At 49.1% G+C, this 12,870-nt stretch overlaps 1 protein-coding gene across 4 annotated transcripts; it reads left to right on the top strand.

The window, feature by feature from the left end:
• Positions 1 to 1,525: 1,525 nt before the first annotated feature.
• CZIB (CXXC motif containing zinc binding protein) lies at positions 1,526 to 9,187 on the top strand. Of its 4 annotated transcripts, XR_002141997.2 has the most exons (9): positions 1,638 to 1,740; positions 1,953 to 2,036; positions 3,335 to 3,391; positions 3,747 to 3,828; positions 4,035 to 4,066; positions 5,491 to 5,568; positions 6,269 to 6,334; positions 7,205 to 7,465; positions 8,451 to 8,682. XR_002141997.2 is itself a non-coding variant. In XM_019795848.2 (8 exons), the coding sequence occupies exons 2-8, from the start codon at positions 1,987 to 1,989 to the stop codon at positions 7,280 to 7,282; spliced, it is 417 nt and encodes a 138-aa protein (XP_019651407.1). In that variant the 5' UTR covers positions 1,526 to 1,740; positions 1,953 to 1,986; the 3' UTR covers positions 7,283 to 9,187. The 4 variants fall into 4 exon arrangements, 3 of the variants coding, with proteins under 3 accessions (XP_019651407.1, XP_002915804.1, XP_011218699.1); XM_019795848.2 differs by having other exon boundaries at positions 1,526 to 1,740; positions 1,953 to 2,010; positions 7,205 to 9,187; XM_002915758.4 differs by having other exon boundaries at positions 7,205 to 9,187.
• Positions 9,188 to 12,870: the final 3,683 nt, after the last annotated feature.

The raw sequence follows: 12,870 nt of genomic DNA, 5'->3' as shown, positions 1-12,870 counted from the left end.
TGTGTTTGCCAATGTATCGCCAAAAATCTCTTAATCAACTGTAGATACAACTACCAATTTACAGGAATAAGAGAATAGAGAGAAAAGTTAGAAAATACAATAGATTTTTTAAAAAGAAAGAAAATAAAATAGAAATCTAATCAATATGCAAAGGAAACGCCAGGGTAGAGGAGCTGGCTTCAATAAACAAATTGCAAACATACAATAAATAGAGACGGTGTGGGAACTGGGAGATTAAAGGAGATTTAAGAAACACATAATCAGTACACTGTTTGGACCCTATTTGGATTATGACTCAAAAAAACAAAGTTGACATCATTAAGGAAATTTGGACACTGGGTATTTTATATTAATGAAGTATTGCTAAGTTTTTAGGTGTGAAATGGGTTTTTCCCCCTCTGGCTTTATTGAAATATAATTGAGGTTAGTGTTTTCTTTTATAGATACATCTGTAGGTGTTTCAGTATGGAGGAAACATTTTGGTTTCGTACTATATAAGGGATAAAATGCCTGGTCTCAGAGAAGTTTTCTAATAATCCATTTTAAAATCAGTACAGGAACTGAGACCTAGCTGGTATGGACAGTGTGGGAATTTGTTCGGTAGGTAGATCTGCAGGAACTTTTCCTTGCTGCTAAATTGCACTGCTTCCTTAGGCAAATTGCTGGTTTACCAGGTCATGGGCGCTGAAAGGAACTGGGCTTGGTAAGTCTCATTTGTGGGGAGGTGATTAGGATAAGCTCACATCCCACAAGACAGGCCAGCTTGGGACGTGTCCCAAGTCTTTGACTCCTAGGCCAGTGTTCCCGCCCCCAATACGCACCATCTGCCTCCTTAAAAGATAGCAGCAGCTTAGGTCCAGATCTGGGACCAGAGATGTAAGGGTTCCTAAATCCAGTGCATCCCCCTCTATAGAAGGGTACCTGGGGCAATGAAGTTAGTTGGTGAAGTAGACAATAGTAACTCCAAATTTTGAATGACCGTGAGAACCTCAAAGGCTGTAAGTGTCGCAAATAGGCTGTTCCTTGGAACACCCACAGCTTCCGTATGGTCTCAGATGTGCCCTGGACAAGAGGACAGATAAGCTTCAGGTAAATGTACAAGGATAAACCAGGAGCCCAGAGAAGAGCCAGCTGAAAGGGAGTGTGCAGTGTTGGGGACTGCGACGAGAGACGTGTAGACGGGGCAACCCTCTGAAAGCAGGTCTCCTGGGGGAAGGAGAAAGAGCGGTTAGAGAAGAAAGGCCCCATCCCCCAAATCTGAGAAGCTGGCCGCGGGCAGGCGGAACCGACGCGATCTAAGAGGCCTCAGAAGGGAGCAGGGACCAAGCGGTTGTTGGGTGAGAGAAGACCGAGTAGTGAAGAGACAGGAAAGAGACCTGAGGGGCAGAAGGAACCCCTAGCAGAGGTTTCGCGCAGGCACTATCGTGTTTGCTACGGTATGCCTCAGACTAGCATACTGCCGCCACGAGATCGGCGTTCAGCAAATATCTGGAAGCCGGCTTCGGCGGGTCTGAGCTCAGGTTAATTGAGCACTCAAGATACCGCCACAAGTCCTCCTAACGGAAGAAAAAAAAAAAAACCCAGCGCGCGAGGTAAGCCCCAGCGTCTGAAGGCCCCGCCCCGCCTGACGCACGCCGGAGGTCCGCCCACGGTGCGCTGGCCGCGCCCACCGTTTACGACGGGCCGGAAAGTAGTGGCCGCAGCACTCGCCGGGTCGGGCCGAGCCGAGCCACTATGGGGGTGAGGCGCAGACAAACTGCCGCCGGGGCAGGGACGGGGAAGTAGCGAGGATCTGGGAGGCGGGAATTCGTGCCAGGAGGGAATGAGAGAAGTGGGCTTGCGCTGAGAAGGAGCGGGGAGGCAGAGCTCGCATCCAGGAGGGGCGGGGCCGGGGCTAGTTAGGGCTGCGCAGGCGCGGTCGATGCACGTGCTCTGGCCCTCCCTCTCCGCAGAAAATTGCGCTGCAGCTCAAAGCCACGCTGGAGAATGTCACCAACCTCCGCCCCTTGGGTGAGGACTTCCGGTGGTACCTAAAGGTGCGGCTGGAGGGGCGGGATCCTAAGCGGGAGAAGGGAGGGGCATCGGAGGGGCTGTAGGCGCCCCGAGGTTCCGGGTGGGGGAGCGACTCCGGAAGTGGGCAGGGCGCTATGGGCCGCGGCCCAGGGAAAGCTTTCCCGACCCAAAGTCTGTTTCGAAGGGGAGCTTTGTCTCCAGCAAGATTGGAAATGTATAACCGTTAAATATTTTTTTCCTGAATAGAATTTGTTCACTTTTTTTTTTTTAAGATTTTATTTTATTAGAGACTGCCAGCGGGAGAGGGAACACAAGCAGGGGGAGTGGGAGAGGAAGAAGCAAGCTCATAGCGGAGGAGCCTGATGTGGGGCTCGATCCTGGAACGCCGGGATCACGCCCTGAGCCTTAGGCAGACGCTTAAAGACTGAGCCACTCAGGCACCCCTGTTCACTTTTCTAAATGTATTGGTTAATTCTTAATTGGTAGTGTCTCGGAATTCCTTTTGTAATTTTTCCTCCGTGAAATATTTCTTGTTGTGTAAATACTAAACGAAAGACTACCTGAAGGGGTCTTGGGATTTAGTAAGTAGGGGAATTTCCCCTTCTATTTGTTGATTAGATTTTATTTATCGTGAAATCGTTTTAATTTTGATCGTGGCTTCCCCCATCCCTCTCCATCCCATACTGATGACTCTGGTACTCTGGTGGCTTGGTCTACAGAGGCCCCCCCCTTACCTAGCAGTGTGAGGCCCTTCACTCTCCCAGATTTCAGAGCTTCTGCTCTATTTCCCTCTTCGTCTAAACCCCAGCATCCTTCAGAACCTGGCAAAAGTTCTGTCCCTTTTCGGAAGCTTTCTGGCCACCTTTACTACCAAATATTTTGAAGCTCGAGTACCAGCGCTTTTTTGAGGAATTAATGTTCTTCCACTTGAAAAAGCACAGAGTTTAGCGGAGGAGACAGAGAAATAGGGTAACAGTGATAAGTACTTTTTCTAAGAACCTAGGAGGCCTGTGAGAACATAAGGGAAGCTGCAGACCCAACAAGGGGGTGAGGGTGGGAGTTGTTGAGACCATTTCTTGAATTTCCAGCCAGACAGGGTACTTCTTAGAGGAGGGCGGGCACACCAGCAGGAGAAACACTTGACCTGTTCTTTGCCCAGAGAGAAATTTAGGTTATGTCCTTGGTGGCGCTGGTTGTAAGATGAGGTGAAATCGTGGACAGGAAGGTAGGTTGAGCCTGCCTACGTCACACTTTTCTTGCCCTTCCCCTGTGTGTCTGGCTGAGCCAACTACGTTACTAACCCTCTTTTTCCTCCCCCAAGATGAAATGTGGCAACTGTGGTGAGATTTCAGAGAAGTGGCAGTATATTCGGCTGATGGTAACTACTCCCCCTACCACCATACCCACACGCAAACACACATAGGCCTCTGGGCAGGGATTTGGGGAGGGAACCTGTGGTCCTAATCTCTCATGTCTTTGGACTCTGCTTTTTGTGGTTTGGAAGGGCAGCCATTAGTATGGTCAACACTGGGAAGAACAGGCTTCTTTGGAATGCGAGGCAGAGTTCAAAATCAAGGGGAGTCCCTTTCTCAGTCTCAAGAAACTCCCCAGGATTCTTGTCCTAGCAGACGGTACTCCCTGTTTGGGTCTTGGTCTCTTCACCCGTCTAATAAGTGGTAGACGGGATCATGTCTAATTAATGTGTGACTAGAGATTCTGTTTACCCTTGCCAGGACAGTGTGGCACTGAAGGGAGGTCGTGGCAGCGCCTCCATGGTCCAGAAGTGCAAGCTGTGTGCAAGGGAAAACTCCATCGGTAGGTCAGGCCACGAATCCTGAGCTCTGCCAACTGGGGCCACGTCTTCCTGGTACCAGACCAAAAGCGGGCTCATGTTACTGTGGGTGAACCCAGGCCTAAGGTGCCCGGGTTGTGGCAGCCGACTCTTCTTCCCAGAGCCACATCTGGGCACAGGGATGGGGCAGAGTATGGACTCAAGTCAACTTTGTCTTTTTATGTTTCAGAGATTTTGCGCAGCACCATCCAATCTTACAATGTAAGTTTCCTGCTGTGGTGGCAGGTGTGGTGGGATTAAATCTAAACTGGGAGCTAGGAGGCCTGGGTTCTAGAGTTCTGTCTGCACCAGAGTGACTTGCTGTGGGACATTCATTCATGTACTCACTTGTTCACTGATTCACCATATATTGGCCGAGTGCTTGGTAGGAAGAAGATTCATAAACAGGCCGTTACAGTGTCTTCTCTAATAAGCACTGGGCTGTGGGAGCTCAGGGAACCTCTGCCCAACCTCCACTCAGTTTCCATCACTGGGAGCACTTGCCTTGTCTACACTGGGGGACTTGTGAGCCTTCTCTGGCACCCTGATGTTGACATTAGCTCGTTATACATTACTGTGTAACATTGGTCCAAAGGGGAGGGAGGGAGTGTGCACTTTGCATCTGTTTAAAGCATAGTTACTTGTATTCACCCATTCCTTACTATTTTTTTTAAGATTTTATTTATTTATATGAGAGAGCGTGAGCAGGGGGAGTGGCAAAGGGAGGGGGAGAGGGAGAAGCAGATTCCCCACTGAGCACGCAGCCCAACACAGGGCTCAGTCCCAGGACCCCAAAGTGATGACGTGAGCCGAAGTCAGACACTTAACTGACGGAGCCACGCAGGGGCCCACCTTACTTAGTATTTTTGAAACATGTCTGATTTATGTCAAATTCTCAGCTTCGTCCTGAAGTTAAAGGGAGACGTTGCAAGGACTTGCTTTCGAGTAATGATATATAGTAGGTGAGACACACCAGCAAACATACAGCAAACCAGGGCCAACAGAGTGCCTCATCCGTGCCAGGCACGTGATCGGTGCGTGGGAAAGGACTGTAGAGTGAAGGACAGAACGAGCCTGAATGTGGGGTGTGGTGCTTGGCATCTCTGAACCCACGGGTCAGGTAGGCATGAATTCCCTCATCATACCAGCCCCCTGAGAGGTGCCTCGTCCACATCAAAAGCCCATTTCAAAGGCTTGTAAGTAAGTCAGCCTCTGGCCTCAGAGCATGGCAGAGGCGTAGCCGAAGGCTGCAGGTCAGCATCCTGGGCCATTGGGAAGATCTGGAGACTTTACAGCCTAACATTCTTGTTCATATTTTTATTTTGATAATTTTATCTGCCATTTATCGAGCATAGTATCAGGTATTACAGCGGGGCACTTACTTCCACATAGTTCAGATTTTCACAGCAAACCTGCAGCGGTGTCCTCAGCCCAGCCTGACAATTTTAGGCCCCAGCTGGGAAGAGAGGTAGAGCTGTCTGGCGCGTATCCAGGCAGGCTGACTCCAGAACAGTCTTTCTCCTGCGGCAACTGTGTCCGAGAAGGTCTCGGGAGGAGCAGGTGCCCAATGCAGGCTTCTTCCAGAAGCGGAGGACTTGCTCCCGAGCCCCATTCTGTGGCACCTACTCAACCTACTTCTTTTCTAGGCTGAAGACAACGAGAAGTTCAAGACAATCGTAGAGTTTGAATGCCGAGGCCTTGAACCGGTTGATTTCCAGCCCCAGGTGCGTAACCTGTATCTTTGGGGAGGGCACATAGGAAGTAACCACAGAGCTCTGCTTCATCCAGAGACCGTGGCCTAGGACTTCCCCTCTTTAAGGATAATAACTGTTAGTTATTAAGCGCCTGCTATATGTTGGGCACTGTGCTGGTCATGTTTACATATTACTTCATTTAATCCTCACAGTACCGTGTGAAGTTACTCATCCTATTTTTTGGACAAGGAAAGAACTTCAGAGATTTTGCATCTTGGCCCGGGGGACAGTAAGCACTGGAACTGTCCTTTGAACGCAGGCCTATCTGACTCCAGAGCCAGCACTCACCCCACTTTATGCAGCTTTTCCACCTCACAAATCTATGAGGCAGGGAGACAAAACAGCATTCTTTCTCATCCCCGTTTCCTAAACAAGAAAACTAAGGTCCAGAGAGGAGAATGACATGCCCAGGATCTTTCAGGAACTCGGGGATAGTGGAAAGGTTTACCCCATACCTCCTGCCTCTGGCCCAAGGCTCTGGTTTAGAGGAACCACTGTAGTCCTGAGAAAGCTGCCAGGCCGAAAAGTGCAGTAGTTATTCCAGAACAGGAACTCGCACTGCATCTCCGTCCTCCCAACCCATGGGTGCTGTGAATCCCTGGCCAGGCCTTACAGGCCAGACCAGTGCCTCCCTTCCCCCAGACTAACCGCGCCTTCCTGTCACCTACAGGCTGGGTTTGCTGCTGAGGGTGTGGAATCGGGGACAGTCTTCAGTGATATTAATCTGCAGGAGAAGGTACAGGACTTGGGGCCCGGCGGGGTGCTATAAGGTACCTGGTGGGGATTATCCTTTCCTTTCGATGAACAAAGATCAACAGAAAGCTGACTCCACATTTTTTTTATTTTTGTTGGTGATTTTGGTGTTTGTTTAAATGGCCCCAAGTGTACTGCTGAAGTGCTACCCAGTGTCTACAAACGAGAAGGCTGGGAAATGCCTAATGGAGAAAATACATGTTAGATAAGCTTTACGTAGGCATGAGTTCCAGTGCTGTTGGCTAAGAGTTCAGTGTTAATGAATCAACTATATATAAGGGATTTTTACACAGAAACCTACCCAAAACAAGTTTGTATATTGATTGAAGAAAATGTGATCAGAGATTTCCAAGAACCTAACCCTGTGTTTCCCCTGGGAGTGGCAGTTCACTATTTACTAATTCAGTGACTCTGGTGGTTTTGTAGACTTATAACTACTGTGAATAATGAAAATCAATTGTATTAGTGAACATGTCACTACCTTACATAAGCCTTGTGGTCAGGCTTCAGAAGGAGAACTAAAACCTCCTTCAGTTTGCACAGCGCCTCATAACAATAGCTGGAATTGAGCTCTTTTTTGTGCCTGACACTATGCTAAGTACTTCTGTCTGGGTTTCCTCACTTGCTTCTTTCAAAATTCAACATGTTTTGTCCGCTTTTTTAATAGAGGACAGAACTGAGACTCTGAGAAGTTAAGTGACTTGCCCAGAATGTACTCTAGATCTCTTCTAGGTCATACATATTCATGAATATCTCAGTAAGAGCCTGAACTGGGCCTTTCAAGTCCCAGAGTGCCATTGTCCCTACCGTCCTAAGCCATCACGAGACTGACAGGGCCGTTTTTTCCCCACAGGACTGGACTGACTATGACGAGAAAGCTCAGGAATCTGTGGGAATCTACGAGGTCACTCACCAGTTTGTGAAGTGCTGAACCTTCTTCCTGCACACTTGCTTCAACTGAGAAGAGACAACGTGCCCCGAGCAGCAGAGCCCACTGAGGCTAGTCCCTCATCCCTTGTCTCCTGGAAGCTGTCCAAGCCCTCACAGCCTGCATGCTGGGCGGTGTCACAGCTTCCCAAGCCCCACCAATAAAGCCCCTGTTTGTGCCGCACTGGTGCGTGAGGGCAGAGTCAGGTGACAACAACTCCCTCCACAAATAGGACTTCCTGTTGGAAGGCTGACTGCTTCCTGGCACATTCCCACAGGATAGGATCCAGTTTGTAGAATACGCAGGAACACATAGCTTCTGAGGGCTCTCCGGCTCTTGGGGAGCAGGGAGGTCAACCCAGAGGACCTAAGGTGTCAAGGCCAAGGGAGCAAAGGGCAGCCGGGCCTGTATCATGATGCCATGTGCCCCACGGTCCTGAGCCAAACATTACGTTGCCCATCTTGGCTCTCAAGTAAACCGAGGCATTTCTGGCTGGTGTCACTTCATATTCCAGGGCTAGCAGGGACTTTAGAGGCAGCAGTCCAGTCCTGGCATGAATCTGCTCTATGAAATTCCTGCTGGACGGTCATCAAGTCTTTCTTTGTCCATTTGCTGTGATGGGGCAATCCTCTCCCATCACGGGCGTCAGTATGAAAGTTCTTCCTTCTGCTAAGTCAGCCTCTGTGTTTCCTGGAGCTCCTGCTGGCCCTGGTTTGTCACCTTTGTGGTCATGCTTCCATGTTCTGCCCCTGGACAGGCCTGTGGAGGTCTGAAGACAGGAGTCATGGCCCAGTAAGTTCGTGGGCCTGGTTCCCTGGGTCTGAAGATCCCCTGCAGAGTAGAGAGAGTTGTTGCATGTACAGTCAGATCGTGAGGACATGCTCATGCGTTCACACTGGTGAATCCATCATTTGGAAAACCTGTTATGAGAGACCTTATTTCTCCAATGTTTTGCTGGAGCCAAAATTCTTTGGAAGTAAAAATGATGACCTTCATTTTCTGAGGAGCCCACTGGGAACAAGTCTGCCCACTTCCAGACTGGTTGTGGGGGGCACTAGGGAGGGACAGTACTACCTTAGATTTCAGATGAAGCTGGCTGCGTCCAAGGGAAGTAAAGTGATCCCTACCTTGTCCGTTCTCCAGTCTAGCGTCTACGTCGTGTTTCCTCTAGGTTCCCTGTGTTCCCGGCCCCCGGACCTGCTCTCTTCTGCAGCTGACAGAGCAGAGCTGCTTTGGCCCGCCCTCAGCCAGCAGGTCTGTGCAGGCTGTCACCCCCAGGGTCCAGTCCACTGCCCAGCTGGAAAGCAAATAAGCAGAAGCGGCCTGAGTAAGCAGCCGTTCTGGGTTTAAGTCTCTTATGGCTCACAAAGAAACAATAAAAGGATCTCAAGGTTTTCTTTATATTTTACATTATTTTCTCATTTTTCAAGAGGTAGAAGAACCCAAATCATTAACAGATTAAAGGAAAACCAGATGCAGAAAAAGTGTTCAGTAAAATTTCATACCCGTTCAACAACAACAACAACAAACTACAGAAACTTAGCAGACTGGGGATAGAAAGGAACTACCCTCACCTCACAAAGTAGACGCTAGGAAACCTAAAGCAAATGAAATGTGTGTAGTAGTCCATTCAGGGTCAGGGTAAGCTGAGGATGCCCTTCATCACTGCTACTCTGCCTTGTGCGTGAGGTCCCCAGTGTGCTACGACAACATAAAGTAAAGGGAAAGCATCGAAAAGGAAGAAACCGCTCATTTTCACGGATTGTGATTTTCCACTTAAAAATACAAAAGCATTAATAGGTGCTGGATTTAAGATCAATATATAGAAGTTCATAAGAAATTCCATTTCAGTACACTGATGACGTGCAAAATGTCAATAAAGACAAAAGTACCATTTATAACAGTAACCAAAAAAATACCTCCAAAGTAAGTAGGAGTTAAATCTATCAAAAATGTTCATGACCTTAGTGTGTGAGAAAATTATTAACTTGGCTGAAAGGTGTTAAAGCCTAAATAAATGGAGACCTATACTATTATCAGTGGATAGGAAGACTTGATACAATCCTTCTCAACAAATGTATTTATAAAGTTCTTGTCCAAGTCTCAACTTTTTTTTTAACAGAAGTTGATTCTGAAATCTGTGATGCGACACAGGTGGGAGACCCCCTCTATCAGATGCACGATGTAGTGACAGAGCAATGGCAGTGAAGCCAGCACCATACTGGCACTGTGATAGACAGACCAGCGGACAGTAGACAGACTGCTGCGTGTATGAAAACCGGTTTAGGACGGGCTGGTGCAGATCAGTGCGGAAATTTTTAACTCGCCAATAAATGGTGCTGGGGCAACTGTTGAGCTGTGCGCAGTGAATGACCCCGGGACGTGTCTCACTCCGCGTACGGAAGCCCGTCCCCAGGTTGGCTACCCTGGGTGCTGTGGTGCGGCAGCATGTTGGGGTAGACGAACCCCGGCCCCAGTGTCTGGTTCGCTGTAAACCCCAGGCAAGTACTGTCCCTCTCAGGACCCCATTTTCTCCATCTCAAAAAAAGGGCGCTTTCAGCTCTGACATTGTTACTAAATAAAAATTAGAATGGTGGTGGCATGTCTGAGGCCTGCCGCTCATCGCCAGGAAAGTTAGTTCCCTGCCCCACACTCCAGGACTGGTCTCCTGTCCAGGTAGTGGAAATTAAAGCTGCTGGACGCAGGGACAAGTGGAAGAGGAGACCATCTGAGTCCTAAGTTCCCTACTGTCTTGGTTGGACATTCCACAAAGGTCCTCAGGATGCCTTTCTAACATTACCCTTGAGCAGCCATTTAAAAGGTACCCTCTTTATCCAATAGCATTTTTAAAAAACTTGGGTTTTGGTAAACAACGAGTTGAAGGTTGGGAAACATTAAGCTGCATCCTCGTGTACAACAGTCATTTCTCTTGTTTCCCAGGAAGGGCAGACGCACCCAGGATCTCAGCCTGGCCAGGCAGCCTTGTCAGCTCACAATGCTGTCCCCATTCCTCTGTGAGCCAAGTCACCCTGGGCTGAGCCCTTACCCTGGTTAGCCACCAGAGCCCCAGACAAGGCTGCATGCCTGGCCTTCAGAAAGCCGGCCGACCATCTTCACTCTCCTGACACTTACTGTGCATCTGAACTTGGATTCGGCCGTCTTCCCTGCGGGCTCCTGCTGCAGCGAGCTCTACAGGGAGGAAGATGCGTGAGGCCCCAGCTGTCCTGTTCAAGAGCCAGGCAACTATACCCCACTAAGTAAAACAGTTACTCCCAAACAGGTGCATTGGCTCATTGGGAGAACTTTTGAAAAAGACATTTCTTGGCCCCACTTCATTCCTACTGAAATAGAATCTCTGGGCTAAGACCTGAGATTTTCTTTTATTTAAAAGCATTCTCGAATGAATCTGATGTATCCAGACCACCAGAGCACACCCTGATTCACGGCAGGGTGTGCTGTGGGCTGCTGCAGGGACTGAAGGAGATAATGTTGGGGCAACGTACAGCAGTGACAACTTGGTTAGAAATGCAGACAGTCTGGGCTGTTCTCTAATGACCAACTACCCACATGTTGCTGCTCCCTAGACGGAAACAGCAGTGAATAACCGTGCCCTAATTCCCCGGGTATGGCTGTTACAGCGCTCCCTCTTCTGAGCCTACGGCTTCCTATTTAGAAAGAATTGGTTTGGAACCAAAGGATACAATCTAAAAAGATAGAACAAATGCCAGGTGTTGATTATACAAGCCAATTACTTAGATTTACAGCAGTCGTGGTGAGTTACATGTAAGAAAGACCTGTGGGCTTTGGGTTAATCCATGATAAGTTCAACCTATGCCAACCGTAAATTGACTGAATTAAAAGTGGTCACAGGCTAGATCAAAGGAAATAAGGGCAAGAGGCAGGGTGAGAGTAGCCCCCCTTGGGCAGTCCATGCTGTGGGGCTGTTTCATTTGGTGCTCTGCACTTGAACGCGATTACAGACAAACCTCACTAGGCCTGGAGGTGATTCCTGTGAGGTACAGTGTGAGAGCAGGAGAGGTTTATCCAGGAGAAAACACTGGGAAAGGTGTGTGGGGGCGGGGTGCAGACATGATCAGTTGTTACAGAGCTGAAGGGTTCCCATATGGGAAAGGGCAAAGACAGCTCTACGCCATAGGGGCAAACTAGCACCAAGTGTGGAGTTCCAGGCAGAGATTTCAGCTCGATAGGAGGAGACTCCTAATGTCGGTCCAAAGTTGGAATGTGATACATCACAGATCTGGAGCTCCCAATCCCTGGAGGTGTTCAAGAAGAAAAGATTATGAGGACTCAGCCTCACATGTGACTTACACAAGACCAGGTTTATCACATGAGACTTCTGGTTTTGATGCATCCAGGCAGGAATTACTGGGCTTGACAATCCGAGGAATTTTACCACCTCAGTTAAGCATCGCTGCTACAGACAAATACAGGGAGCTGAACTGTCAAACGCCAACTGGTGAGAAAACCAGAAACTTCTCTCCCTTTTGAAATATACTAATAATGTTTTAACAATAACTAGAGAGGGAAATGAATGTGCAGTCAGTTCCCTGAGCTAGCTCCTCGGCAGACCTGGCTCTCGCCGGCTTGCGGCCACTCCTCCCGCTCACCCAGCAGCGGTACGGAGAGCCTGCTTCAGTGCGTTCTACGCGTTAACTGGAAGCACGGTTGCGCACTCCCTGCCCAGCTCCAGAACCTCTAGCTACGGCAGCAGTCGCCGTCCTGCTGTCGCACATACTACACGGCCCACGTGCCACGCACTCTGTTGAACACGGGGACGCCTGATACAGCCCTCAGCCTCAAGACCCTTGCCGCGACAGAGCAACAGACAATCCCAGCACAGGGCTTCAGAGGGATCATGGGTCAGTTCTCAAATATTTAACAAGCCCTGAGGCCCCTCTGGTTGCCCACAGTCTAACAATGGAGAAAGCTGCAGAAACTGAAAAGTGCTGTGGGAAAGGTGAGCCTGCCAAGACGCTTCAGGCATACTCGGGAGGGGCACTGATTCAGTCTCAGAGGATGGGGTGAGGGAAGGTTTCCTAAAGGAAATGAAATCTAGTTGAAACCTGAAAATTGAGCAGAAGATGGCCAAAAGGGCAGGGAGGGAGTTGTGTTCCAAGCAGAGGCAACAGCATGGCATGGCATCCCTGAGGGTGTGTAAGCCTTTACGAGAGGTGAGGCTGAAAAGATCAGCTGGGTCAGCTCCATTAGAGACTCAGCTGTCACAATAAGGGGTATGGACTTCTTTCCAGGGTAACGAAAAACCATTTTAGATTTTTTTTTAAAGATTTTATTTATTTATTTGACAGAGATAGAGACAGCCAGTGAGAGAGGGAACACAAGCAGGGGGAGTGGGAGAGGAAGAAGCAGCCTCATAGCGGAGGAGCCTGATGTGGGGCTCGATCCCATAACGCCGGGATCATGCCCTGAGCCGAAGGCAGACGCTTAACCGCTGTGCCACCCAGGCGCCCCCCATTTTAGAATTTTAAGCCGAGATAGGATCAGGCTTGAACATGAGAAAAATCACTAGCTACAGTGAGGAGGGAGAATGGACTGGAGGGAATGAGTGGGGC

The sequence above is a fragment of the Ailuropoda melanoleuca genome, chromosome 2, assembly GCF_002007445.2.
Source record: "Ailuropoda melanoleuca isolate Jingjing chromosome 2, ASM200744v2, whole genome shotgun sequence".
Classification (NCBI taxonomy): domain Eukaryota; kingdom Metazoa; phylum Chordata; class Mammalia; order Carnivora; family Ursidae; genus Ailuropoda; species Ailuropoda melanoleuca.
Note: the sequence above shows the minus strand (reverse complement) of the source record. Positions and strands in the feature narration are given on the sequence as shown.

What these genes read in the sequence shown, in the direction of transcription:
- CZIB (XM_002915758.4), top strand. An exon ending in GCACCATCCAATCTTACAAT is followed by an intron (nt 4,067 to 5,490) that starts GTAAGTTTCCTG and finishes CTTCTTTTCTAG; the next exon opens with GCTGAAGACAACGAGAAGTT. An exon ending in ATATTAATCTGCAGGAGAAG is followed by an intron (nt 6,335 to 7,204) that starts GTACAGGACTTG and finishes TTTTCCCCACAG; the next exon opens with GACTGGACTGACTATGACGA.